Source organism: Panthera onca, chromosome F1 (genome assembly GCF_046562875.1).
Source record: "Panthera onca isolate mPanOnc1 chromosome F1, mPanOnc1 haplotype 2, whole genome shotgun sequence".
Taxonomy (NCBI): Eukaryota; Metazoa; Chordata; class Mammalia; order Carnivora; family Felidae; genus Panthera; species Panthera onca.
In genome coordinates, this window is record NC_138355.1 from 3611883 (window position 1) to 3638785 (window position 26903).

At 59.8% G+C, this 26903-nt stretch overlaps 1 protein-coding gene across 11 annotated transcripts; it reads right to left on the reverse strand.

The window, feature by feature from the left end:
• Positions 1 to 1671: 1671 nt before the first annotated feature.
• Positions 1672 to 26108, reverse strand: TLR5 (toll like receptor 5). Of its 11 annotated transcripts, none has more exons than XM_081791803.1 (7): positions 19678 to 26093; positions 16586 to 16697; positions 14666 to 15074; positions 14196 to 14321; positions 13523 to 13964; positions 12957 to 13031; positions 1672 to 12669 (listed from the first exon to the last, which is right to left on the reverse strand). In XM_081791803.1, the coding sequence occupies exon 7, from the start codon at positions 12296 to 12298 to the stop codon at positions 9479 to 9481; it is 2820 nt and encodes a 939-aa protein (XP_081647929.1). In that variant the 5' UTR covers positions 12299 to 12669; positions 12957 to 13031; positions 13523 to 13964; positions 14196 to 14321; positions 14666 to 15074; positions 16586 to 16697; positions 19678 to 26093; the 3' UTR covers positions 1672 to 9478. The 11 variants fall into 11 exon arrangements, with proteins under 11 accessions (XP_081647929.1, XP_081647928.1, XP_081647930.1 ...); XM_081791802.1 differs by having other exon boundaries at positions 13523 to 13967; XM_081791804.1 differs by having other exon boundaries at positions 13523 to 13575; positions 13831 to 14321.
• Between the last annotated feature and the right edge of the window lie 795 nt (positions 26109 to 26903).

Consider the following 26903-nt stretch of genomic DNA (forward strand, 5'->3'; position numbering starts at 1 on the left):
AGGCCCGAACTCCGTGCGCCCTCGGGAGTGACTCCCTTTCCCTGCGCGTGAGGGCTGCCCGTCTATAGCGTGTGCTTGGTCTTCCTTGCCAGTCAGTCTTTTATACCCGGGGTCTCCACCAGGCGCTCAGAAGGGCGGAGGGACATCAGGGGCAGGCGGCAGTCCCTCCAGCCCGGGGTCCACCTCCTGGCCCTCGCCCCCGCCACGTCCTGCAGCCCCAGCAGCTGAGACACGCCGAGCCCGGCCGGGCGTGAAGTACCAGGGCCCGGGGCTGTCTGCTCTCGTGAATCAAGCACCGGGTCTCCTGGTACCTGTGAGACCAGGGACCCCCTCCTGGGGGGTGGGGGGCGCCTGGGCCCTGAGACACTGTGAGCGTTGCCCAGAAGAGGAACTGGATGGAGCCCCGGGATGCGGGAGCAGACCACGCGGTGTGGCGATGCGTCACAAGGCAGCGGCTTGACTCCCGCGTTCTGTTTTCGTGTAACGTTGAACAGCCAGGATGCTTGCACGATCGTCACCACTCCCGTGGCAAGTGCTAAAGATGTCTCAGCGGCCTGTCGAGTAGAGGGCGGCGAACGGCATCTTAGACACGGTGGCGTTATTTCACTTTTGTGTTTACAACCGGCTCAGAAATTCGTTGGGAAAGACGGTCCGGTGGCCAAGCACGCTGTCATCTGGCTTCACCGAGATAATGACAAATCCACGCACTCAGCGGGTCCCTTGTGAGCTGGGATTGTGGCGGGTCCGCTCGCGAGAAACTGCTCTTACCTAAGAAGCGTCGTGGAGAGGGGGGGCCCCGGATGACCGCAGGGCTCCGGGGAGGCTCACGGCCACGGCGCGCGGGCTTTGACGAGAAGGGAGATCTGAGCCAGCGGGGCTGCAGTTTGGGGGCGTCACCGGGCAGCCACGGGGGCTCTTGTGGTGGAGACCGTGAGCGATCCGGGGAGGCCGGGCAAGGAGGTCCTACACCCCGCCTCCTAGTGTCTTTCTCTTTTCTTTTCTTTTCTTTTCTTTTCTTTTCTTTTCTTTTTTTAGACAGAGAGCAAGAGCAGGGGAGAGGGACAGAGGGAGAGAGAGAGAATCTCAGCTGAAAATGGGGCTCGATCCCACGAACCCTGAGATCATGACCTGAGCTGAAATCAGGCGCCGGATGCTTGGCCGACTGAGCCCCCCGGGCACCCGCCTGCTGTTTTCTTTAGGGCTGAGCTGTGTGTGGGGTACACCCAGCCTGCAGCACCGTCAGTCTTTACGCATACGACTGCCTGAATGTAGCTCACACACACGCACACAAATACACCACGGGAGCCTGCCTGCTTTGCAAAGCCCATCGCACAAGACCGCACCCAACAGCCGCTGGCCATCGGTACGACAGACCCCAGGGCCACGAGGGACCCCACCGCTGCTGCCCCTCGGAGCTGGCTGCTGAGACCAGACCTAGACAGGAAGCCCCTCTACCCCTCCGGGTGGGGGCCCCCAGCCAGCGTCAGGGAGGGTCCGCTGATCCAGGACTTTCCCTCCCAGGAACCTGTCCAAGCACCACCCCAGCCGGCCTGTTCCTCGCCAGCGCCATCCGGTGGTCGCGTCCTCCTCCCCGTCAGCCCCGTCGCCGACCTCCCCCCAGGGCGGGCCGCGACACAGAGCGGACACCTCCGATCTCACTCGTGGACCTACCGGGGGCCTCACCGGAGTCTGTGATGTGGCGGTGAAGCACCACGGCTGAGCACGCCATCGAAATGCCGCTGCTTTTACTGGAAGACAAAATACACACGCAGAAATCAGCCCTCACACACGCGGAAAGTTCTAAAACGGAGGGAAATAGCATCCGCTTTGAAAGCAAAGAGAAACGCATTTTAAGTTGTGGACCAGGGGCGCGAGCACGAGTGGCTCAGGGTTCTGTTACTGACCCCCTGGGCTGAGGGCCGGCTCCCGACAGTCCCAAGGGGGCTGTGTGCTCGGGAAGGGGGCCCCGCTGTGCCCGGGACGGACCGTCTCCGGATGCTTCCCCGTCCGGCACGGACAACGCGAACCCTGCGCTCCGCGCTGTCGACAGCCGAGGGAGCGCAGCGGAGTTCACGGATTTGCCCCAAAGTGATGGGCCCGAACAGGGATTCACAACCAGCCCCGTCCTCCTGGCACGGCTTTGACCGCCTCGCCTGTTGCGGAATTCCACCCGCGCCACGTGCCACGGGCCACGTGCCGTCAGTTCTGAGAAAGTGCCCGGTGTGGCGGGCGGTGCCACACGTGGGAACCGTGTCACCTCCCTCCGTCCCCCCAGATACGGTTCAGGCCCGGTGGACACCACGCCCCGGGGTCAGGCTTGGCCACCGCCCCATGAGGGCCCCTCACAGCCCGCGGCCACCGCCCAGGGACCTCGTCCGCCCCCCAGGCCGCCGGCAGCGCCCGGACCAAGGCCGTGTGTTCCGGCCAGACTGGCGCTCGGCGACGGGAGGGAACCGCGGGCTGGGGGGTCGGGGGAAGCGTCCAGTCTCGTCCCACCACGAGCAAGCCCGGCTGTCGGCCGGCGGGCCAGCCAGGACCGCCCGCGCCCGGCCACCCTGCGCCTCCCCGGCCTCTGCGTACCGGCTCCCTCGGGCCGCTGTCAAACTGGGCGGCTTCCACCGCACGCTTTTGTGGCCTCGGTCCGGAGGCTGGACGCCACAGCACGGTGGTGGCAGTGACTCGGGTCCCTCCCAGGCCGGGACGATCCGTGTCAGTATCTCCCCAGCCTCGGGCGCGATGCCGAGGCCTCTGCCCGCAGGCGTGTCTGTGTCCGAAGCCCCCTTACCGGTGCTGGACCAGCGCCCACCCGGTCCCGGTGCCGCGTCACCCTGACCACGGGATCCCCTTCGGAGTCCCACTCCGCACCTGTCATCCGGTGAGCCCTGGCCCAGGTGACGCTTGCGCTGACGGGCTGGGCCAGCGCTGTGTCACGGCACCTACACCCGCGGCTGGCCTCCGTCACTAGCAGTTACTGCTGTTAATGCCTAACTCCTATGTGAGGCCTTTCCGCGGGCGCGTCTACAGAGACAGGCAGTCACATCAGGTTCAGGCGTCCGCTGGGCCGCGTGGACGCACCCCCGCAGACAAGGGACGAGTCCCGTAACCCCATCTGCAAGAACCCTGCCCCCAAGTGAGGTCACGCTCTGAGGTTCTGGCGTGGGGCCTGAGTCACGAGACGCCATCCAACCTACAGCCTCCGGAACTCACGGTCCTGTCTCCTCCGAGCTGCAGAGAAGCCCTCAGGTCCACCCGCCGGCCCCGGCCTCCCCGGTGTCCCCGGGTGGCCGCGACAATGTTGCTGGCGGGAGCAAAGGACAAGGCGAGTCCCACACAGAGAGCACCCCCAGGGGGGACCCGACGGGCGTTTCAACGGCGACGGAGAAGCAGAGTCCCAAGAGCCGGGAGTGGACCACTAAGAGCTGAGCGGCGTGCTGGCCCTCTCTGGGTGGGAGAGGGGACAGTGGTGCGGTGACTGGGGCCAGGGCCGGGGCCTGTCTGCTCACGCCTGTGCCCGGGAGGAGGCCGGTGCCCGTAGCCTCAGGAGGAAAGAAACTCCTGTGGGCAGACGCAGCCCAGGTGCTCAGCGGAGTGGCCTTTACTGCAGCCCCGGACCGTGGCTCCCGGAGGTCCGGGCTCTTGGGAGAAAAGGGACGACGCGTCAGGGCCCTGCGTGGCGCCCGGGAGTGCTGTGGGGAACCACAGATATAAACAGAAGACGAGAACGCCTCTAGACAAAAATAAAGAGGAACAGCCTCTGACCTCGGGGCAGGAGAACGTTTCTCAGGCCACAAGGGCGCCAGACGTAACGTGAATTGGGAGATTGGCTTCATCAACACAAAAAGCCTCTGCTCGTTGGAGACACTGCGAACAAAACCAGGAGGCCAGCTGTCACCTGGGACAGACACGAGCCACTCACACGCGTGTATGACCGCCGCACAGAGAACACTTGTAGGAAGCCACGCGCTTAGGATGGGCGCAAGAAGGCGTGGACAGACCCCGGGTGACAGAACGCAGGTGAACGGGTAACCCGCACGGGGGAAGGTGTCCAACACCAGGGCCAGGGGGGACACGCAGGTGGAAAAGGCCGGGATGCCGAGTCACGCCCTGTGGAAAGGCTGACCACCCGGTGCGGGCGGCGGGAGCCTCACACCGTGACAGCCGTGGTCGCCATTCCGGAAACAGCCCGGTTCTCTCGGTGACAACGGGCCCCGACAGGAGACGGGATAAATAAACGGTGGCGAGTCCATGGACCGTGCTGGACGAGCCCGCAGGAGGAGCTCGAGGAGTCTGAACAACGAGCTGTAAGTGAAAGAAGCCGGACGCAGGTCAGCTGAGTGATTCCATTTGTGCGAGGCTCTAGAAGCTAGAACAGGAGCATCCGTGTGCACGGGAACCAGTGGCCCCCAAGCTGGGGCAGGGGCGGGGTGGGCGGGCACCCTTTCAGGGTGATGAGGGGGAGGGGCTCTACGTCCTGACCGCGGAAGACGTTCCCCGGGTCCATCCAGGTGTGTGCCGAGGACCTGCTTACGTGTTAGAAAGAGAACAGCTCACAGATTTCCTTCTCCGATTCCCAGGGGCATGGCCGAGACCTCCCAAGGGACCAGTTTCAAAAAAAAAATTTTTAAGTTTATTTTTGAGAGAGTTATATTTTGAGAGAAAGAGACACACACACACAGAGTGCAAGTGGGGGAGGGGCAGAGAGAGAGGGAAACACAGAATCAGAAACAGGCTCCAGGCTCCGAGCTGTCAGCACAGAGCCCGACGCGGGGCTCGAACCCACGGACCGTGAGATTGTGACCTGAGCCGAAGTCAGACACTTAACCACCTGGGCCACCCAGGCACACCAACAAGGGGCCGGTTTTACCCCAGAGTCGAGGGACAGCGGCAGTCCTGGAAAGCTGGTGGCCAGCCTGTGCCACGTGGCTCCCTCTCCGAGTACCTACCGCCCGGCGGTGACGCACAGCCAGGACCATTTTGTGCCGGGACCATGCTACTTGCTTCCACACACCTTTAATTGGGGTGGGGGGTTGGAATCCACAAGAACAACGACCCAGACCCGGCGCTCCAAGCAGCTGGACCACACGGCTAGAGAGGACTCGCCCGCTCCCCGAGCAGGAGGCGCTGTGTGGCCACCTCCGCCTTGGGCTCACCTGGGGGCCGTGCCTGCACCAGCCAGTGACCCCCGACACCAGCTCCCTCCTCTCTGACACCTTCTTTAGAGGCACCGGTGCTGACTCCTGGTCCCCTCTCTGAAAGGGTCTTTGTTTTTGCACGGACCAGCACACAAACACCAGTGACTTCTTTTGGCAAATCTCCCCAGGTCTGACCTGTGGGCCTGGAGGACGCTGGCCCTGTAGCAGCAGGGAAGAGCCAGAGCCGGCCACGGCCAAGGTCACTGGAAAAACCACGAAAGCAGCCTCAAGTATCAGGCCCGAAAGGCCGCTGAGCATCGGACACAGGTCAGGGCAGCAGGCCGACTCTGCCGGGACACCTGCTTCCTGGTGGGGGGGGTGGGCTGGGCCCCAATGAGACATGATGTCATGAAGTCTTATCACGTCTCAGGGAGGCGACCTTCCCGGGGAGGGGAGGGGAGGTGTCCGGCTGGAAAAGAAACACCATTTCCAGCCGGTTGGATCAGGTCCCGAAGTCAGGAACAAAGCCTCCTTGTCCTGCTCGCCCAGACCATGCTGCCGAGAGAGTGTAGCAAATTCCTTCCACGGTCTGTCCATAAAATAAAAATGTCTAATTTCTCAAAAGGTCTACCTAAGTGGACGTGACTGTGGCCACGGAGAAATAAAGTCTTTAATTGCTAAGTGAAACAGATGAAAAGTTTCTTTAATTTTAAGAAAGATAAAATTGAGCAAAACATTATATGCACCATTTCCCATGTATGCTGGTCTGCTGAAATGATGTTGTTTTTCTGCATGGGTGGCTTAATCTTAAAATTCCAGTTAATTCTATTTTCTCTGTCTTCTGCCAAAGACAGAACTTAGATTCCATTTTATGTACGTGTATTGATTACTCATTCCCATCTGCGTTAGATTATAATCGGTCGTAACGTAAATGTGGTCTCCCTCCTGTGGTCCTCAGTGTGGCTCTCCGACGCCCTCAGGTAGGTTTTAAAGCCGGTTTCCCGGGGCGCCTGGGTGGCGCAGTCGGTTAAGCGTCCGACTTCAGCCAGGTCACGATCTCGCGGTCTGTGAGTTCGAGCCCCGCGTCAGGCTCTGGGCTGATGGCTCGGAGCCTGGAGCCTGTTTCCGATTCTGTGTCTCCCTCTCTCTCTGCCCCTCCCCCATTCATGCTCTGTCTCTCTCTGTCCCAAAAATAAATAAAAAACGTTGAAAAAAAAAATTAAAAAAAAAAAAAAGCCGGTTTCCCAGCTCCTCTCGACACCCCCAGTGGAAGAATCCAGAGGAACCCCCACAGACAAGCACCGTTAATGTGTCGAGTTCTTCCTTCCGGCACCTCCAGATCTGTCAACACACGTCAGAATGCTCCTTCTTGATCTGACCTTGGGACACTTTGTACCCATTGGCAGCGACGGGCGCTTACCCGTCCTACCCGCCTCTCCTTTCTCCCCACTGTGTTCTTCCGTAATTCCAAACGTTCCGCCACGTCTATTTCGTGTTATGTCAGGACTATGTGAATGTCGTTCGTTGCAGATTCACGTGGTTGGGAGGGAACTTCCAAAGTCAGGTGTATTGGGAGTGATGAGTGGGATTCCCTTCCAAGTCTCAGCTGCCCCCAACAATGTCCTGGATTTTCCAGAATAGTCTTGAAAACAGCAAGGTGTCACCATTCTGAGACTGGCTGTGGCCCCTCCCACCTGGGACGGACCCCGGGGACCCTCCATGGTCGGCGATTCGGGAAGCAGGATGTCCTGGCCCGGCAAGGAGCCCAGCGCCCACGTCCCGCCGGCCTCACGAAGCGAGACTTGGGACACTGGCCGCGAACAGAATTCCAAGTGTTGGCTCTGCTGATGGGAGGGAAGGTGAATGAGGGGCATATAAGAAAGTTTCGGGTCTTTGTCAGAAAAGAGAAATTCAGGAATAAATTAGAGTGGCCTGTGGGTTCAAGGCCGCCAGGACATCTGATGTAAATGGGTCCCCCATAAACTGACAGAAATGCCCAAAGGTGCTTTTGAATGTGTTTCATCAGGAGAATTACTGCTGTTTGTGTTTTGAGCACAAAGATTAGAAGAGGTGGGATGGACGCCCTCACATCCGATGCTGTCTGTACCCAACCTACCGTCCCTACAAATACACTTGCTTTGTCTTTCTACGGGCCTGGGTCTGGCCTGGAAATAGTCATGGTGACAGGCACCCAAAGCAAGGGGGCACCTGGGGCAGCGCTGCCCCAGGACAAGGGAGCGCCCCGCCCAGCCAGCCTGTTGCTATGGGCCGTCCAGATGAGGGACAGGGTCAGGGCCGTGCAGCCACGTTCCTGCAGTGAGCCCGTGGGGCAGGAAGACTGTCCCGAGACGCCGGCCTTTGACCGTCTTCTGGATCCCTGGTGGGGACTGTCACGGCAGCAACGTCTCACCGTGATGCCTGTTTCACTGCATTTCCTAGTCCTGGGTCAAGAGAGGCTTCTCACCCTGTCTTCCTTCCCATCTTCCCACCCCTCATCCCTCCCATCGCCCCATCCCTCCGACCAACCTCTCCATCCCGTCATTCTAGCCCAACCCCAGGCTGCTCACTGAGGCTGACTGTCCCCCCACCCCCACCCCCAGGGGCCCCAGCCATGCTGCAGGGTCTGAAATGAGCCTCAGGCTGGAAACCCCCCGCCCCCACTCAGCACCTGCTCTGGCAGACCTCCCCTCCCCCAGGAGCCAACATGGACACCAGGGATGCCGGCCCACCGGGCCTTCATTCGGCACGTACTATGGGCCAGGCACCGCAGGGGCTTAGGAGACCATGATGAATGACACAAGGTCCCTGCCCTCGGGGCCCACAGTCCAGGCACAGCACAGTGCTACGTATCAGTGACACAAATGTGTCAGCTTACAAGGAACGGGCAGTTGTGCTAGGAGATTCACCAGGCAGATTGGGATGAGGACGGAGAGAAGGAATTCCTTCCTGACACCGTATGTGGTCTGTGCCGGCTGGGGGGGGGGTGGGACACAGAAGAAAGGTCCCCCCTGGAGCCTGCAGTCAGAGTGGGGAGCAGCTGACAGGCTCCCAGCTCTCGGAGAAAGTAGAAAGTGCTGGTCTTAGAAGAACAGGTGAGGTGCCAAGAGTTTGCACAAAAGGGAGGCCCACCAGGGGGCTGGGAGAACATTCCAGAAGGAAGAGGTGGACTGTGGGATGTGTGTTCTGGAGGAGTCAGGGCAGGGGCACAGAGACAGGAGGGTGAGCGCCGAGCCCAGGCCTAGGGGCCCCTGGATTTGGGGGAGGAGGTGTGCGAAACCCCAGGGTGACTTTGGCACACTTTCCCTGGTTTTCTTTACACCTTCGCAGAAAAACGTTCCTGTATTAAAATCAACATGGATGGGGCGCCTGGGTGGCTCAGTCGGTTAAGCATCCGACTTCGGCTCAGGTCATGATCTCACAGTCTGTGGGTTCGAGCTCCGCATCAGGCTCTGTGCTGACAGCTCAGAGCCTGGAGCCTGCTTCTGATTCTGTGTCTCCCTCTCTCTCTGCCCCTCCCGTGCTCATGCTCTGTCTCTTTCTGTCACAAAAATAAATAAAAACATTAAAAAAAAAATTTTTTTTAATAAAAAAAAATAAAATCAACATGGAAAAAGACAGAATGCAAAATGTATATAGATTTCTTTTGAGGTAAAAAAATACAATCTCAAGGAAGTTTCGACTGCCAGCAAAGGTGCCCCCGAGTGTGCGTCCCTGTGGCCGACAGGGCGACCAAGGAAAGGTTTGAGAAGCCTGACATCCTTGGTAGATACGAGCATGCCCACGGACGAGAGACCAGGCCCAGAGAGGGCACATCAGGCACTCTGGGTCACACAGCCCACGGGAGCAGAATCAGGACTCAGACCAGGATGTGGGCCTTGCTCTCCCTGCAGCCGCCGAACGGCTGATGAGTTGGAGGAAATAAGGCTGAGAAAGAACGTTCACGGCCCACAGAGGTGAGACCTCGAGGGTCAGAACAGGAAGTGTGGTATGGCCCCAAGACATCTAGCGATTCTCGTCCCGGCCTCCTCGGGGTCACCCCTACCCGGAGATGAGGCGTGACCCGTACCCAGCAAAGGCACTCTTCCCACGAGGCGGAGGAAACCCGCCTCTTCGTCCGTGTGCTCATTTAGTGTTGTTCTGCAGGGACGGCCTGAGTGCTGGGGAAGGGTCTCCCGGTGCCCGTCCCGCGACCGGGGCACGCCCTGTGGTCGGCACAACGGGAGAAAACAGTACTCCCCTCCATAGTGGGGTCAGGGAGACCGGGCATCGTGTTGGCACGAAAACCAACAGCCCGTCGTGCTCCTAGTAGGAAAGACAAGCTACGAGAAAGGACCCCAAACGGTAGCTTAGCGCAGATGCAGAGCTGTCTGTGGCTTGGGATTAGCGGATGAGGAGACGCTCACTACGGTCTGCAGCTGAATGTCGCCGTCTCTCTTCGTTCCCTTTTCTTTCTTTAGAAGGTGCTGAGAGAGTTTATTAAGAAACCAGTCGACATCCTGGACGTCTTCGGGCCACCTCAAATACTGCCGCTTCCGCACGAATCCCCTGAGAGACTGATGCTTCATCAGCTGGTACTGGGACAGGGAGCCCACGACCACCAGGATGAGGGCACCGTCGAGGTCAGACACACAGCGGCTCTGGGCGTAACTGAAGGCTTCGAGGCACCAGCCGTCTCGGAGGAAGTGCCTGCTCACGAGACAGACCACCTTCCTGCTGCCCCACACGGCGTCCTGGATGTTGGCGATGTGGTCTTGCCCCGGGACAAAGTCTCTCTCCTCGAAGCACAGGTTGAATCTGTTTTGGTCGCTGTACTGAGCATCTAGGTGCTTGAGCAAAGCGTTTTGCACCCACTCAAAGTCCTTGTTGCTGAAGCACAGATACGCGTCGTATTTGTACACGTCTGACCCGCTGCCCTTGGCGTGGTCCGTGGACAGCAGTCTGCAGGCTGCCTTGTAGCAGAGGAAACAAAGCCCCCGGAACTTGGCGACCGTGAGGACGGCCGTGAGGAACAGAGTCACGGTAACACTGGATAAAACGAAAAGGGACAACTTCAGGGACTTTAAGACTTCCTCTTCGTCACAACCCTCCATGGACACAGAGGAGAGGGAGGTCCCAGCAAGCGAGGCGGGGTACATGCAGAGGACGTCTGCATGAGACCCAAGCACAGTGACGTTGGTCTGGTTGAGCCAGCTGATGAAGGGACGGAGTTCACACTCACAGATGAACTTGTTGTACGTTATGTCCACGGCACTGAGGCCCGCAAACAGATCGGGGTCGGGGGACAGGAGCTGGTTTCTGGACACGTCCAGGACTTCCAAATTCGCAGGCAAGTCTCCGGGAGAAAGAACGGTCAGCCTGTTGGAGCTGAGGCTGAGACCCCTCAGTGCGGTCAGGTCGCTAAATACTCCTGGCGGAAGGGAATTCAGGTAGTTGTTATTTAGATACAGGACCTGGAGCTGGGAGAGCCCCTTAAAAACATCCCAGCAGAAGCCGGTTTCCCAGGCCAGCTGCAACATATTTCCTCCAAGGAAAAGCTTCTCCAGGCTGAGGCTCCCCGCTGGGGCATGAGCTGGGTTGCAAGAAGAAAGGCGGTTTTGATTCAGAATGAGGATCTGGAGGTGAGGGACCCGGAGAAGGAAGTAGAGACTGTCCAGGTCTTCTAGCCTGTTCTCTGACAAGTGGATGAAGTTGGCGGTAAGCCTTACGTTCGGCAAGGTCACCAGTTTATTGCTGCCCAAGAAGATAGTAGGGATGCTCGGGATGAAAGAAATGGTTTTAAGGGCATTATCGCGGAGATCCAAGGTCTGTAATGTCTTCAGGGATTTGAACGTCTGGTCCTGAATGATCCCAATGTGGTTGTTTTGAAGGTCAATATAGGCTACCTCAGGCAGTCCACCGAAATCAGAATTATAAAGCTCGCCCAGAAGGTTATGTGACATGTTGAGAACCTGCAGGCTGTCGAGTCCATAAAACGCTTCCCCTGCAATCTTGTTTATCTTGTTGTGGGCGAGGTTCAGGACCTTCAAGTGCCTGAGAGACTCAAAGAGCCGAAAGTTCAGAGAGAATATAAAGCCGTGTGAAAGATCCAGACGTGCCACTGAGCTCCTGGCCAGGCCGGCAAATGTGCTCCGGTCAGGGTCCCGGATGTTACGGAAGCCAAACCCAGCCCCCATGATGTGGTAGGCGAGAACCAGAGAGGAGGTCTGGCTCCCATTGATGGCCCTGCTGAAGTTCCCCGTGACGTCCACGGTCCAGCCGTTGTGAGAAACATCCAGGGTTTCCAGCACCATGTCTCTGAACGGGTTCATACACTTGGCCCAGTCCATGGGGACCCTGTTGTACAAGCCATTGGTGGCGAGGCTTAAGAAGGAGAGCGTCTTCCCTTGGAGGGGCTTGAGCTCCTGTTCACATACGATGGGTATCTGGTTGAGGGAAAAATCGATAGACTTCAAGGAATTCAACTCCCGGAATGAAGGATGAAGGTGAAGGCTACGAATCTGATTTTTGGACAGGTCCAGGCGAGTCAAAGACTCCAGATTTCGGAAATAACCGTCTCTTAACACGGCATCGGAGAGAGCACAGAAGAAGAGTCGAAGTTCAAGCAGGTGGGGCAGCCCCTGGAAAGCGTCGAGATGCAGGAAATGCATGTGGCTCCCGCCCAGGTCCAAGACTCTAAGATTGGGCAGGTTTCGGAAGGCCTCTCTGTCAATACGCAAGGGGGTATACTGAGTCCCGAGCTCCAGCAGCCCCAGCTGCTCCAGGAAGGGAAATGAGGAGGCAGTGACAGTCTCGATGTAGTTGAAGCTTAGCAGGAGGATCTCCGTGGTGCCAGGCACCCAGGGCACCTGGGTGAGGTTGCAGAATCGGTACAAGGCTAGCCGACCGTCTGAGGAGCAGGAAGAAATCGCCAGCACAGGACTGGCCACGAGCACTACTCCGAAGACAAGGTCAAGGGGGTCTCCCATGATCCCGCGGAGAAGACGGGAAAATGAAGACACAGCCGACCGAGCTCCAGGCATGGTGCGCGGGCCCCTGGGACATGGGGGCTCCCGCACGACCTGCCTGCTGCCGAGACCCTTTGTGGGTGCGGCTGTGGGGGGGTGGGCCTGCAAGGTAAGCACTATTCCAAGTCCTTCAGAAACATGGTCTTTGCAGTAACGGTTCATTAGTTCACGCAGTCGCTTACTCAAGGTCTGCGCAGGCAGTGGGAGAAAGCTGCAGGTAGAGACATGTCTGCACGTCCCCTGGGCCCGTTCCCAGCCAGCCGGCTCCTCAGTCCTCCGTCCACAGCCGGGCTGCCTCAGCACACAAGCAGGGGTACTTTATGCCACTGTCCACAAAGCATCACAGGATGGGTCTAATGCGGACGAACCGGGCGCCCCTGCCAGCCGGCCCGCAGGGCTGTGTGGATGCTCGGCGGCACAGCTGCGTCTGGCTGGTGTTCCCAGTGCGGGGCTGTGGGGTCTGAGGAAACGCGGGGGGATCGGCCCTCGGAGCCCCCGCGTCTGGTGCCCGCGGCCCATTCAACGGGCTCTCACTGTAACATCAGAAGTAAGGAGAGACTGATGCGGCTCAGGGGCCAGGAGGAGGGACAGGGAGAGGGGAGGGGAGGGGGGAAAGGGAGGGGTGGGGTGGGGGGGAAAGGAGGGGTGGGAAAGTGGGAGGAGAGAAGAAGGGGGAGGGGGAGGGGGAAGGAGGGGCAAGGGGGGAGGGGAGGAGGAGCGGGGGGGAGGGGAGAAGGAAGGGTGGGGGGGAGAGGAGAAGGAGGGATGGGGAGGGGGGAGAAGGAGGGGTGGGGCAGGGGGAGGGGGGAGAAGGAGGCACCTGCCGTAAGCCTTAGTCCGTGGCTCTGCTGGTGTTTTGCTCCGTGTGGGGGCTGGTTTCCATGGAAACCCGAGGCTGTGACACACAGATTAGAGCAAATCACAAGGAGGCATCGACTCCGAGTTGACCCCAAGCATCAAAACCGGGCATTTAATAATCACTGGGAAGTCGTCGGCGATAATGTTGACCCAATCTGATCATTTTTCACCATTGCTGCCCAAGGCCTGAGGCGGCAGCCGCATGTCCCCCACACCTTCCAGGGTGGGTCGCCCTCCTGGCGGCCTGGGGACTCTGCTGTCCCCTCCCTGCACAGAGCCCTGGGGACGACGGCCACAAGGACTTCTGTGCTCCAGCTCTGTCTCCCCAACAACTTCCTCGGCAAGTATGTGGGGAGTGTCCACTAGGTGCTGGGCACCTTTCGGGACACGGGAGAGAAGACGAACTCACAAGCCATGACTGTCCTCATGGGCTCACGTGCTGGTGCAGGGAAGCAGCGGAGGGGGGACACCCAACAAAAGAAGGAAAAATGGAGACAGGGACCGCCAGGGCTGGGTGTTGGTTGCTACTTGGACAGTGGTCAGGAAAGCCCTCTCTGTTGACATCATGCCGAAGCAGAGGCCTGAAGGCAGGAGGGAAAAGGACAGGCCCGTATGTGCGGAGGGAGGAGCAGTCAGCACCAGTCCCGGGTGACCGGGAGTGCCAGCACGGCGCTCCTGGCTGCCTCTCCAAACTCTTTCCAACCTCAGGGCCTTGGCACATGCTGCATCCTGTGCAGGAACGCTTTTCTCTCTGCTCCTCACATGGACACTTCCTCAGAGAGCCTCCCCCACACTATATGCGGTAACTCCCCTGCCCCCAACTCGCTCAAACACACCTTGTTTATTCCTTGCAAGGCAACAATCACAAGCCCTTAATTATCTGGCGCAAACACTGGCTGACTTATCTGCCGTCTCCCTCCCTTACGAGGCCATATTCTCCATCAGCACAGCGAGGATGGAAGGATGCCCGCTGCTAAGAAGAAGAAATGCGAGGTTGAACGAGTATCGCTGCCAACAAGGGAACAACACTGATCTGTTTGGGGAACTTGGTCTCTGCTGAGGCAGAAACCATCACCCTGGGTGAGACTTCCCGTGCGGAACAGTGGCTCCCGATGGGGAAGCTGTCTCTGCGGGAGCGTCCTGTGAGCGTGCAGGTGTCCGGGCCACGACGCGCCCTGGGAAGCAGGCAGGCCACACGCACCTGGTCCTGCACAGGCGGAGCTGCTCAGCTCCAGGGACGATGACCCGCGGGGCGTCCCTGGAGGCTGAAACCGTCTCAAAGTGACCTCAGACCCTGACTCTCTTCTGCAGGCCAACAAAGTATTTCCTTTTAAAGTTTATTTATTTATTTTGAGAGAGAGAGAGAAGAGAGAGCTCAATTAGAGGAGGGGCACAGAGAGAGAGAGAGTCCCAAGCAGGCTCTGCTCTGTCAGCACAGAGCCTGATGTGGGGCTCGATCCCACGACCCCAGGATCATGACCTGAGCCTAAATTGTTGGAGAAGCTGGAGAGGTGAATAAAGAATGCCAAAGATGGCCGATGGGGCTAAAACAAACTCTGGTCTCTAGCTTAGAGACCCTCCTCCGGGTTCTTCTTTCTTTCTTCGCTGCGGCTTGCGAAACCCACGCCCCCCCCCCCCCCCCAGATATGGAAGCTGATGACGATAAATTACCCTCTACACTTACATCTGGCGCTCAGATCTTTGGAGAAACGGTCTCCTCTGAGCCCGCCGGTGTTAAATAAATCTCCAGTCCACCAAGATCTCTGAGTGCCACTTGGGTTTTCCGCCAGCGTCCCAGCCTGGTTCCGTAACAAAATCAAGAGTTGGACGCTTAACTGACTGAGCCACCCCCACAAAGTATTCCTGGCACTGTTTCTATTCTGAATTTTCCAGACACGGGATCTGACAAATCTAGGGAAGATCATACCCTGCTCAGTTCGCAGCTGCAAACAAGGAGTTAGTCACCATTCCGGAAAATCTCTTCCTAGTGACCTGGGTCTCCATGGGAGCCATGATCCGTGCCATCTGGGTGGACTTCCTGGGGACGGTGCGTGTGACCCCGTTTATGTGGCCCTCATTTCTAAATGTCAAAGGTAATAAAACTTTAAGAAATGTCTGTTGAATATTTTCTTCTCTTAAATCCAAACTTATTCCTTATAAGTGAGTGTGAGAGTCAAAATAACTCACTTTGCCTTCTAGCGTGAGGACATATTAGTTCCTCATCACTTACGTCCCCTTTCCTTTCCTCGTTATATTCCTGTCAGGGCGTTATATTGATTTCTTTAACGTCGTGTTTATAGATTAGATTATACCTATGCTTCAACTTCAAAATGGAAAAGCCGTCATTTAAACATTTGTTATAAAATGGGTGCTCTTCTGGGGCCCCTGGGGGCTCATGTGGTCATGATCCCAGGGTTCGTGGGTTCAAGCCCCACGACGGGCTCTGTGCTGGCAGTGTGGAGCCTGCTTGGGACTCTGTCTCTCTCTCTCTCTGTCCCTCCCCCCTCCCACTCTCTCTCTAAAATAAATAAAATGAAAAAAAATTTTAAACAAGGATGCTTTTCTTTTTTAAAAAAAAAACTTTAATGTTTTTTAAAATCTATTCTTGAGAGAGAGAGGGAGAGAGAGAGAGAGAGAGAGAGCGCGCGCGTGCACAAGCAGGGGAGGGGCAGAGAGAGAGGGAGACACAGAATCCAAAGCAGGCTCCGGGTTCCGAGCTGTCAGCACAGAGAGCGACGTGGGGCTCGAACCCAAGAACCGTGAGATCATGACCTGAGCCGAAGTCAGACACTTAACCAATGGAGCCCCCCAGGCGCCCCACAAGGATGCTTTTCTAAGCACTGTGGCCATAGCCTCTTCTCCCCACATTCACCACAAGCTCTGAGATGATTAAAGCCAGATATTCTTTGAATCCTATTTTTTCCACCCACATAGCGAGTGGTTGCCCGCCCCCCCCCCCGCCCCCGATGATCAGACCCATGCACACGGTGGGGAGGCCCTTGTCCTGGAAGATGGGACAGATGCAGGGGAGAATTATCAGAAAGAAAACAAACCAGTTGGGGCACATGTGGGCATCAGGCTCCTGGGAAGCCCCAGAGGTGAGCCCCAGCCCCGCCCACCTCAAAAGGGACAGCTCAGCAACAATGCTGTCCCTGCCATCCTGCTGCTGACACAACCAGCCGGCACCTGCATGGACGGGACGGGAGGCCGTCCCCGCAGGGCCCTAACTCTGAGCCCTGGGTTCACCCCGGGCCCACACAGACGCTGGGGGAAGGAGGTCTGTTGCTCTCAGGCAGCAGATTCTCAGATGTGCTTCAGGAGGAGAGCCGAGGGCGGGGGAGACACATGGTAGGGGGACGACCGCACTCTGGGTTCTCTGTGACCTTCTTCCCATCTCCCAGCGGGAGGGGACAGGGACAGATGAGGTCCAGCCTCCCTGGCCAGACGAGCACCACACTCTACAGTCGTTCTTAAGTGTCGTGAGGTCACAGACAGACCCCTCTGAAACTCCGATAGCTCTGGTTTTGCCCTCCCAAAACGCACGTACGCATCACAAACCCAATTTTGCACCATTTCAGAGGGTTCACTGACCTTCCAAACTCCGCTCCTTCCAACCCGCGGCTTCACAGACAGCCCGGGACGCGGCTCAGAGCGCGAAGGGCCTGACGGCAAATACTTTCAGCTTTGCAGTCCAACCTCTGTTCTAGAACAGAAGAGAAACTCTGGTTCACAAGTGAGGATTTGCGGTGACTGTAAGATACACGCGTGCCGATACGGAACCACCGTATTTGCCGGGAAGATGCCACCTGGTCCCCAAGCTGCTGATTGATTCAACCATCAGAATGATTTCTCCTCTTACGTAACAGACAGAAATCCCTGCAGAGGTGCGTAGCTCAGAACAGCGGAGCTGAGCTTTCTAGTTTCACTTTTGTCTTTTTGCAGACAACCCCTCACCGCCCCACGGTGTACCCGCCAGACCGGCCGCTCGACCCTGGATTTGCAGCAACGGGTGACAGAGGAGATGACAGAGGCAGTGCGGGGGGCAGGGCCCCTGGACAAACAGAATTGACGCAAAATTATCCGGGCTCATGTGGCATGACCAAGATACCATGCAGGCCGGCTTTCCTACGACGTACAGCAAGGCAGGACTGAAGCGGACCTCCGAGCGGGGGGCCCCGGGACAGCGGAGCCGAGAGCCGTCAGGAAGACACCACGCGGCGCGTCCGGAACGGGAGCCGGGAGCCCACGAGGGGTGAAGAAAACAGGAACTCGCACTGGTGTCGGGCAGCGGGTGGAGCAGCGAGAACCAGGCTGTGAAGCTGCTTCAGGCCCGATCCAACCTCAGAACCTGGAGACCATCCACCGTCCTGGACACACAGCCCCCCCCCCCCCCCCCATCCACAGCCCCTCACCCCCACACCCTCCCAGTCCACCATCCTGAACCCACAGCCCCTCCCCCAAGTCCACCGTCCTGGACCCACAGCCCCCTCCCCCCGTCCACAGCCGCTCCCCCCCCCCCCCGCACCCCCCCAGTCCACCATCCTGGACCCACAGCCCCCTCCCCCCAGCCCCCCCAGTCCACCGTCCTGGACCCACAGCCCCTCCCCCCGTCCACCATTCTGGACCCACAGCCCCTCCCCCGTCCACCATCCTGAACCCACAGCCCCTCCCCCGTCCACCATCCTGAACCCACAGCCCCTCCCCCCAGTCCACCGTCCTGGACCCACAGCCCCTCCCCCGTCCACCATCCTGAACCCACAGCCCCTCCCCCCAGTCCACCGTCCTGGACCCACAGCCCCTCCCCCGTCCACCATCCTGGACCCACAGCCCCTCCCCCGTCCACCATCCTGAACCCACAGCCCCTCCCCCCAGTCCACCGTCCTGGACCCACAGCCCCTCCCCCGTCCACCGTCCTGAACCCACAGCCCCTCCCCCCAGTCCACCGTCCTGGACCCACAGCCCCTCCCCCGTCCACCGTCCTGGACCCACAGCCCCCTCCCCCCGTCCACAGCCGCTCCCCCCCCCCCCCCCCCCCCCCCCGCACCCCCCCCCCGTCCACCGTCCTGGACCCACAGCCCCTCCCACCCCGTCCACCGTCCTGGACCTATAGGCCCCTCCCCCCAACCATGGTCCTGGACCCACAGCCCCCTAACCCCCCCCTCCACCCCCCCCCCCCCCCCCCCCCCCTCCCCGTCCACAGCCCCTCTCCCCGTCCTGCCCAGTCCACCGTCCTGGACCCACAGCCCCTCCCCCCAGTCCACCGTCCTGGACCCACAGCCCCTCCCCCGTCCACCATCCTGGACCCACAGCCCCTCCCCCGTCCACCATCCTGAACCCACAGCCCCTCCCCCCAGTCCACCGTCCTGGACCCACAGCCCCTCCCCCGTCCACCATCCTGAACCCACAGCCCCTCCCCCCAGTCCACCGTCCTGGACCCACAGCCCCCTCCCCCCGTCCACAGCCGCTCCCCCCCCCCCCCCGCACCCCCCCAGTCCACCGTCCTGGACCCACAGCCCCTCCCACCCCGTCCACCGTCCTGAACCCACAGCCCCTCCCCCCGTCCACCATTCTGGACCCACAGCCCCTCCCCCCAGTCCACCGTCCTGAACCCACAGCCCCTCCCCCGTCCACCGTCCTGGACCCACAGCCCCTCCCCCGTCCACCGTCCTGGACCCACAGCCCCCTCCCCCCGTCCACAGCCGCTCCCCCCCCCCCCCCCCCCCCGCACCCCCCCAGTCCACCGTCCTGGACCCACAGCCCCTCCCACCCCGTCCACCGTCCTGGACCTATAGGCCCCTCCCCCCAACCATGGTCCTGGACCCACAGCCCCCTAACCCCCCCCTCCACCCCCCCCCTCCCCCACAGCCCCTCTCCCTGTCCTGCCCAGTCCACCGTCCTGGACCCACAGCCCCTCCCCCCCCTCCCCCTTCCTGGACTCACAGCCCCCTCCCCCGTCCACAGCCCCTCCCCCCCATCCACCGTCCTGGACCCACAGACCCCCACCGGTGTGACCTCAACGCAGTTGGTGGCCAATTCTGCAAGGTTCACCCCAGGGCACTGCCCCCCTGCCGGTCATGTCCCCCCTGCCCCTGCCCCCTGACCTCCCAGCCGGTCCCCCACAGACACATGCACCCCTCATCCAGCTACCCCAGGGAGCCCGAAAGCACACCTCTGATCAGAAGACTTCACTGGCTCCTTCCGCCCACGAAGGGAACAGGACTTCTGGGCCGTCCACTGTAGACCGTAGTCTACCCTGGAATGGCTGACCTTCTCGTGTGACAGAGGGGATCCCAAGCCAACCCCCCCTCCCGACCGCACCTGCAGTCTGGGCCTGTGCTCCAGAGGGAGGCCACCTGCTCAGAACTTGGCCTCCACCCAATTTCCCTCCTTAGGCTGGACCCCGGGGGGTGGGATGCTTCTGTCTGTATATCCAGCTCACCCTTCAGAGGCCACCTCGGAGGCCGGCAGTCCTCATGCCCCCGGGGCACATTTTATCTCACCCTGATATTCTGTCCACACCTCCCAGACAGCGTTTTTATTAAACACTTTCCCCCTAGACTGCACGTCTCTTGAGGGCGGAGACCCTGTTTTTATTTGTGCAGTACTCCTGAGGTAGCACAGTTTAACACCCCAGTAATATTATCCCCACTAATATTCCGAAGGCTTATTTTCATCAGACTCACCTCCTAGTTCTAACACGGGGAGCTCCTAACACGTCCTTATTCTGGGGGCACAGACCCCCACTCCCCGGCTGGTCCAGGGCTCCCGTTCCTGAGACTCTAGGAGATTCATCACAATGACGAAGGTGGTCAGTGTTGATCTGGTGAGTCAAGATAAAGGGCTTTTGTTTTCTTAAAGGAGAAAAGCTAATTAAGGGGGAGAAACAGAAACTGTGATGCACATGTTTTTCTATGCCATATGGCAGTTTTCTTTGCAGAAGAATTTGAAGCTTTAGGCGTGTGTCCTACTGAGCAGAATTTCAACTAGAAAAGATCGAGACCATTTTGCAAATCAAGGCACGAGGGCCATCAGAGCCGCAGGGTCTTGAGAAGTCTAGGCCCAGCCTCTGGTTCAGAGGCCCAGTATCTGGGCCAGTCAGATGGGGAGCTTTCTTCGTTGGGACTCCGGAGAGGGAAAGTCCACACTTTCACGATCCGGCGCATTTTTCTTCAAATCGCTGTGGGGAGGGAGCGTCTCCCCGGACCTAAGTCCCTTTTCACGTGACTTTGCCATGGTCATTCGGTGACGAAGGCTTCCGCCCAGGGTTGAGGACCAGCACTGTCTGCTCTATGGCAGATGGCCAAGTTCGCCATCAGAGTTTGACCTTCGGAGCAGCTCGCTGGCTAAATGAGGCCCGAGTCAGGGGACACTGGCTAGGAATCGTTAGGTCTCAGATCTAGGATGAGGGGTCCTACAGGCGGAGGAAGTGTTCAGGGTCGTGCACCCCTCCAGCTGGGCGCTAGGACTTGAATCCAGCTGCAGACTTAGTCGTCATTTTGATCTTTTCCAAAAACTCAGAATGGAGTATACTGCACAGGGCCCAGCCCCTCGGAGGCATCCGGGACCACCTGCGGGTGCCGCTAAAACGCAATCTGGTCAGCAGGCGGGCGGGGACCTGACACTCTGGCTCTCCACAAGCCTCCAGGTGACCCTCACAGCTGAGTGGCAAGGCCCCGAGACCCGCCATCTGTCCACACTCACTGCTCAGGCTGCCTGTTCTCCTGGGATGAAGGTTGGGTAGGTGCTGCCCGGTCACTTCTGGGAAGGGGCCACGTTAATACGCTCACCCCAACTCTTCTCGACCCTGGCGGGTGAAGCACCAGATGGTTGCCAACGGGGATCAGCTGAGGGTCCCGAGGCCGGGGCTGGACACGACACGTGGGTTCCCTCGCTGCGCAGCTGAGGAAACAGGTGCGAGGGCCTTCCCGGTTCCAGGGCAGGCGCTTCTGCCGCCGACCGGCAGGGGGCGGCCGAGGGCGGGTCGGGACGCGGCCGCGGGGTGAGCGCAGGGCCCGGGGTGAGGGCTCGCCAGGGCCGCCGCTGGCATCATCCACCCCCCTCCCCGATGCTCTGCTCGCTCTGAGCTCTGCATCTGTTTTGCCCCGCACACCGTTTTGTTTGGGGGGGGGGGGGGAGGATGGGATCAAAATGAGGACTAAGTCTGCAGCTGAATTCGAGTCCTCGTTCCCAGTTGAATGGATGACCAGCCTCTCTGAGCACCAGTGGGGCCCTCTACACACACACAAGGGGGGACACTCCGGTGCCTGATCCAGAGTGATCGGTTCCTCACGCGCCACCCTCTGATGGTTCTTGTTGCTTAAGGACACAGACATCGTTAGTCCAGGCGCACCTCTCCAGGGATGCACTCCCTTTAGGAGCCACCAAAGGGGAACACTGAGAGGGACAGGGGATTTCCCAGCATGGTGTGGCCTCAGGAGCTTCCCTTTTCAGCACTCCTGGAAGTTAGGGAAAATCTTGCCGGATTGCCCTTAATATCTTCCTGTGGTGGTCCCCCCCCCCCACCCGACCACACCAGCATCCAGAGGAACTGATATTCTGAAGAAGCCAGTGTGTCAAAAACCCAAAAGAATGGTTTCTCTTCTGTTTATTATAAATTCTTTCGCACCGTTTTAAAACATCTGACTGGAAAAAAATAATTTCACTTGGGTGATGATTAAACACTAACAACACGCACCACACGCTTAAAATCCTCCAGAAAAGGGAGCTCTCCACGGACTGAATATCTCTGCCTGATTTCAGCTTCAGGCGGCACCAATATTCTCAGAAAATTAACCTCGAGGCTCTGACAGCCTCCCCGACCGCACCTCGGCCAAGCCTGCGAGCTGATGGCCCGGAGAGAGGGGCAACAGCCAGGTGCCAGAGCCCCGAGCCCCCCGAAGAGCCGCCTTCGCCTCTCCAGGAAGTTATGACAACCTGGATTGTGATGCAAATGGAAGCAGTGGGGGGCGGCGGAGGCACAGTGAAGAAAATCCTTATTAAACTATGAACATGATGGAAATGAGAAGAGAGATTACAAGCACCAGAGAACCATCCCGGGGAGGGTTGTACTCTGGGCTGAGCTAAGGAAAGCAAAAAGAGAAACCCCCCCTGGGCCGATGAAACCAAGCCCACTCGGCAGCCGGCAGAGCCGCCCTGGGTGGGAGGTGAGGGAGGGAGTCAGGCTGGGAGGGGGGAGTCCTGCGTCTCCCAGGGGTGGAGGAGGAAGAGTTCACTCGCGGCACCAGGGACTTGGGAGCGGGGGCGGCCGGGGCTGCAAGCACATGTTCCTGCCTCGTGCTGGCGACTGGGGACCGGGCCCCAGGGAGGTTCCTGAGGGTGGAAACCGCCCTGGGCCAGCAGCCCCACACCCCTGCTCCATCCTGGGTGGGGCGCCGGGGCCAGAGGCCAACTTGCTGTGGGCGGGAACGTCCAAGACCACGGCCAAAGCCCCGGGCTGGGAGAGGGGAATCCTGGGGCCACCGTGGGGGCATCCTTGATGAGCTGAATTCCCCTTGTCCCGTCTCTGAATGTGCACATGTGAGTGTGACCCGGCGGCCAGGTACGTGGCCAGAATGTACCCGGAAATAGCTTGCTTCGGTTTCCCAAACAGGGATCAGATCTCTTATGAAACAGACACAATCTCTTCACGGGGCCACTCTTTGCCGATGGCCAAATTCCTCAGACAGGAAGTACAAGGGGCGCCCGCTGCCTGGGCTCGGTTGGCCCCGTGGCCTCCTTCTGGGGCCCCGTCCTGAGCTCCCCTCCTCACCTATTCTTATCTGAATCTCCCCGTTTTCTCTTGTAGCACTGACAGCTTTGCTCCTATGTCTTCCTGAAATGCCTCCTCCCTCGTCCTCTTGTTTTCCCCGTTCCTTTTCCTTCCCCCCACCCCTGGCTTGCAGGTCACGTTTCACGAGTTGGACTGTCCCCACCACTCGTGCCCCCAGGATCTCTCTCCAGCCCTGAGAGAGGGAGAAGCACGGACGTGGGCGTCTCCTGGGGCCAGGGCCCCCCTCTCCTGACACCTGCCTGGCAGGTGGTGAGCCAGCCTTCTGGGAGACTCTCCTCCTGGGACTGAGCACCAAGTCCCAGCTCCTCTTTCCCAGATGTCTCTAGAGTTGTCCCTCCTTTTACATTCCCACCGCCCTGGTCAGTCTTCTGTCTGGCACATGCTTCCTGGGCACGGTCTCCCAGGGAGAGTGTTAGCCGCTGGGGCTTCACCAAGACAAACCCAATCTCTGCCTTCAGGGAGCTAACGTCCCGAGCCTGAAGGCAGCCACGGAGGGCAGGGGCTGATGTCGTTACAGGACCATACGTGGTGCCTCGAGGCAGAGGAGGACGCACCCCCAGCCCAAGGGCACCTCTAACTAGGGGTATAGACGCTGGCACCTAAGTCACAGGAGCGGTGAACCGTGGTGGGGGGGGGGCAGTCCCGGCAGAGGCACCCAGGCACCATGTTCAAGGGACAGGAGGGAGCCCGGGCCTGGAGCCCCCGCAGGTGGAGTCACTCAGAAGGTCCAAGTGTGAGCCTGTGGGCGCTGGTGGGGGCGAGGATGGAGAGGGTATTCTGCAGCCAAGAAGGACGCGCCTGCCATCCCGGGGGCAGAGGGGGCTGTCGAGGGCCTTGAGGACTGCCACCACCTAACACTAGCCCCTCAAGGCCGCTGGGCTTTGGCTCCACCAGAGGTATCCAGTCTCAGGTTCCCAGTAATAACGCTTAGCCCACACCTTCCGCACCAGGTGGCTGAGGTGCTTCCTGTGCCCTGTATGTGCAACCAAGGATCATGTACCAAATGCCTGCTATGTGCCAGACACTAGCGCTGGCTCAGAGGGTCCCCAGCGAGTCGGACAAAGACCCCTCCCCCCAGCGGGCACTGCAGGGGACAAGAGCTCCAACGGAGGAGGGAGCAAGCAGTGGGCAGGAGCAACGGAGGGCAGATGACGGGCTCCCCAACTCTGCCCTTGAGGAACCCATCAGAAGAGGGGCCATTTGAGATGCTTCTTAAAAGATGTAGAGGACTCCCCAACAGGGCATTCTGGGCAGGAGAGCGAGTGTAAGGAGAGTGAGGCATGCAAAATAGGCTCGGTAAGAACCTTCTGGAAGGTCAGTGTGTCGGGGAGGTCAGTGCGTCAGGGAGCATGAAGAGAGTGGCCAGAGCTGGAGAGGGAGGTGGGGGGTTGTGGGGAAATAGGTTTTACTCACATAAATGGGTTAGAAAAAAGCTTCGGGCAGAACGCCACCCCTGCGGGGTAAAATCGCCTGACGTTAGCTGGCGGGATATTGTACTGGGACTGTGAGAAACGTTATTTCACCTGCAGGAAATTACTTTCCTTCTGGAGCCAATATACTATTGTACTTTGATCACAAAATCCACTCACCCGCCCCCCCCCCCCCCAGACCCTTTGCTTCTTACACACACAAGTTAATGATTACTGTCTGATTGTTCTCTCCACGTTCATGTGTGTAAGATCTTGTTTTCTTCACACTCACCCTGTGTGTAAGATCTTGAAAGCCCAATAAATGCGGAGAGGAAGCCCCTGTTCGGGGCTCTTGTCTCCTCCCGGACATTAGCCTCTCGTATTCAACGCTGCATCTGCTCTCTTGCTGGACAAGCGAGAACTCCAGAGTCAAAGTCTGCGACAGGGGGGTCTGGATCACAGCTGGTGGGCAGTGAGCGCCATTACGTATTCTAAGTCTTAGTATTACCCTCGGACCTCCTTCCACCTGCCTGTCCCAGTCTCTGGCTGCCGTTTCTAAATCCAGAGGACGACCGGTGACTCCCCAAAGCCCCGTCTTTACCAGCCCACGCTGGCTGTCACCTTTGAACTAGCAGGTGATAGCACAGGACTTCACACTTAACTGCTCTCGTTTCCCAGATGCTGGTTTTGTCTTTCCACCTGAACCTGGGAGCCTCTGAGGAGCAGGGACAATGCCTCACACGAGCAGGTCCCACAGAGCAGAGCTCACAGGGGTTGGGATGCCAAGCCAGCAGTGGGAATCACCCTAACAGGAGGCCGTACGGAGGTCTGGATCTGCGGGCTGTCCACAAAACTAAGAGTGAAACACACATCCGGACCCAGTCACTGCACATCCCGGGGTTTTGTGCTGAGTCTGTGAGCAAGCAGAAGCACCCCAACAGGCCTATTCTGATTTCAACAGTCAGCAAACTGGCAGGCAAACCGACAAAGGAGGTCTCTGTGAGGCTGGACACAACTTCCCGAGAAGTCTTCCGAGAAGACAAAGCCAAAAACGAGCAGGGTCAGTTTTGCATTCAGAACATGCAATCAGTTTCTGCTTCTCTCAGAGCGAGCCGCCAAGTGGGTGACCCAGTGACACCACTTAGGGTGGAAGGACCACTGAGGGTGACGTCCCCAGGGCACTGTGAAACAAGCCAGTGACCCTGTGACACCACCCGACCTCCACACAGGGCGTCCTATGGATTATTGCGTCCTTGCCCAGGAACAGTGTCTAGGGTGCCGTTCACGGGTCACCTGGCGCGGGGCAGGTGCGCTCAGAGCTGACCCACGGGAAGGAGCAAGCCCCTCGCCATGGTCCCGGCAGCCTGGCTTCCTGCGGCCGCGCACCCCTCACCCCGAGATGAGCCACACCGCCCTGCGAGGCTGTGCCGGCGGCGGTTTTCCAGGCGCCCTGCCTCTGCGCCCGCGTCTTCACAGGCGGATTGTTTACGACGTGAAGGCCGGCGGGGTAAACCGTGCCGCCTCCGCCGGGTCTGCGCCGGGTGCGCCGGGTGCCGGTGTTCGGGGGGGGCCCCCTTTTCCAGGGCCGGGAGGCCACGTGCCCCCTCCCAGGTGGGGACGAAAGCGAAAGTGAGAAAGCGACAGCTCTCCAAAGGTGGGGGCGCCCCGGCTTCCCCGTGTCCCGCCCCCAGGGCACCAGCCGGCCACGCGCCCAGTCCCCGTCCGGGGAGCAGAGCCGGAAGCCACCCGGGACGCCCCCGGGGGGTGGCGCCCGACCGCGCCAGCAGCCCGGGGTGGGACAGGGGTCCTCGTCGGCGGCGGGGCGCTTACCTCCGGGAAGGGCTCCCCGCGCCTCCCGCAGCTCCGCGCACTTCTCCACCCGCTCCTCCGCCCGGGTCCAGTCCCTCCCAGTACCCCGCCCACATGGCCCCGCCCCGCGAGGCCCCCGCCCGCATGCTCCTCCCTCCACCCTCCACGCCTGGCCCCTCCCGGGCCCCTCCCACCTGCCAGATCAAGCCCCGCCCACGTGTCCCGGGCAGGCCCCGCCCCACTCACACGCCCCGCCCTCCACCCACGCACCGCCCACCTGCCCAGCCGCTCTCCGTCCGGGCCCCGCCCACCTGCCAGACGCTGCCCCCGCCGGTCCTAGTTCACAGAACAGGCCCCGCCCACCTTCTAGCCCCGCCCCCCGACAGGCCCCGCCCCGAGGCTCGGGTCATCTCTTTAAGCTCTGTGACCAGTGGTACGACCTCCTGTTCCAACCTCGGGGGGGCCCCCCCACACTCGCCCCCGAGACCCTGCGGCTGCAGGGACGAGGAAACATGTAGGGACACCTGTGCGCTTCGGGGCGGGTGACTGGGACGCGGTTGCTCAGTGCTTGGGGCGCCCTGGACTGGATCCGAGGGGAAGGGGCCGCCCCCGACTGTCCTTGGGGTCATCCAGGCCAGCGCGGCCCCTCCTCCCCACGCCATGCAGAGGAGACCTGGAGTAACTGTCCAGAGGCACAGCCGAGCCAGCAAAGAGGGGCCTGTGCCCCTGGACCCCCAACCCCCCCCCCCCCCCCGTGCAGGGTTCCTTACCCCCAGACCCCCACCTCGGACCCCCAATCCCCACCCCCGGTGCAGGGCTCCTTATCCCCAGACCCCCACCTCGGACCCCCACCCCCACACCCCCAGGCAGGGCTCCTTGCTCCCCGGACCTCCACCCCCGG

Coding starts and splice junctions, on each gene's coding strand:
- TLR5 (XM_081791806.1), bottom strand. CDS start 12,298: ATGAACCGTTACTGCAAAGACCATGTTTCTGAAGGACTTGGAATAGTG.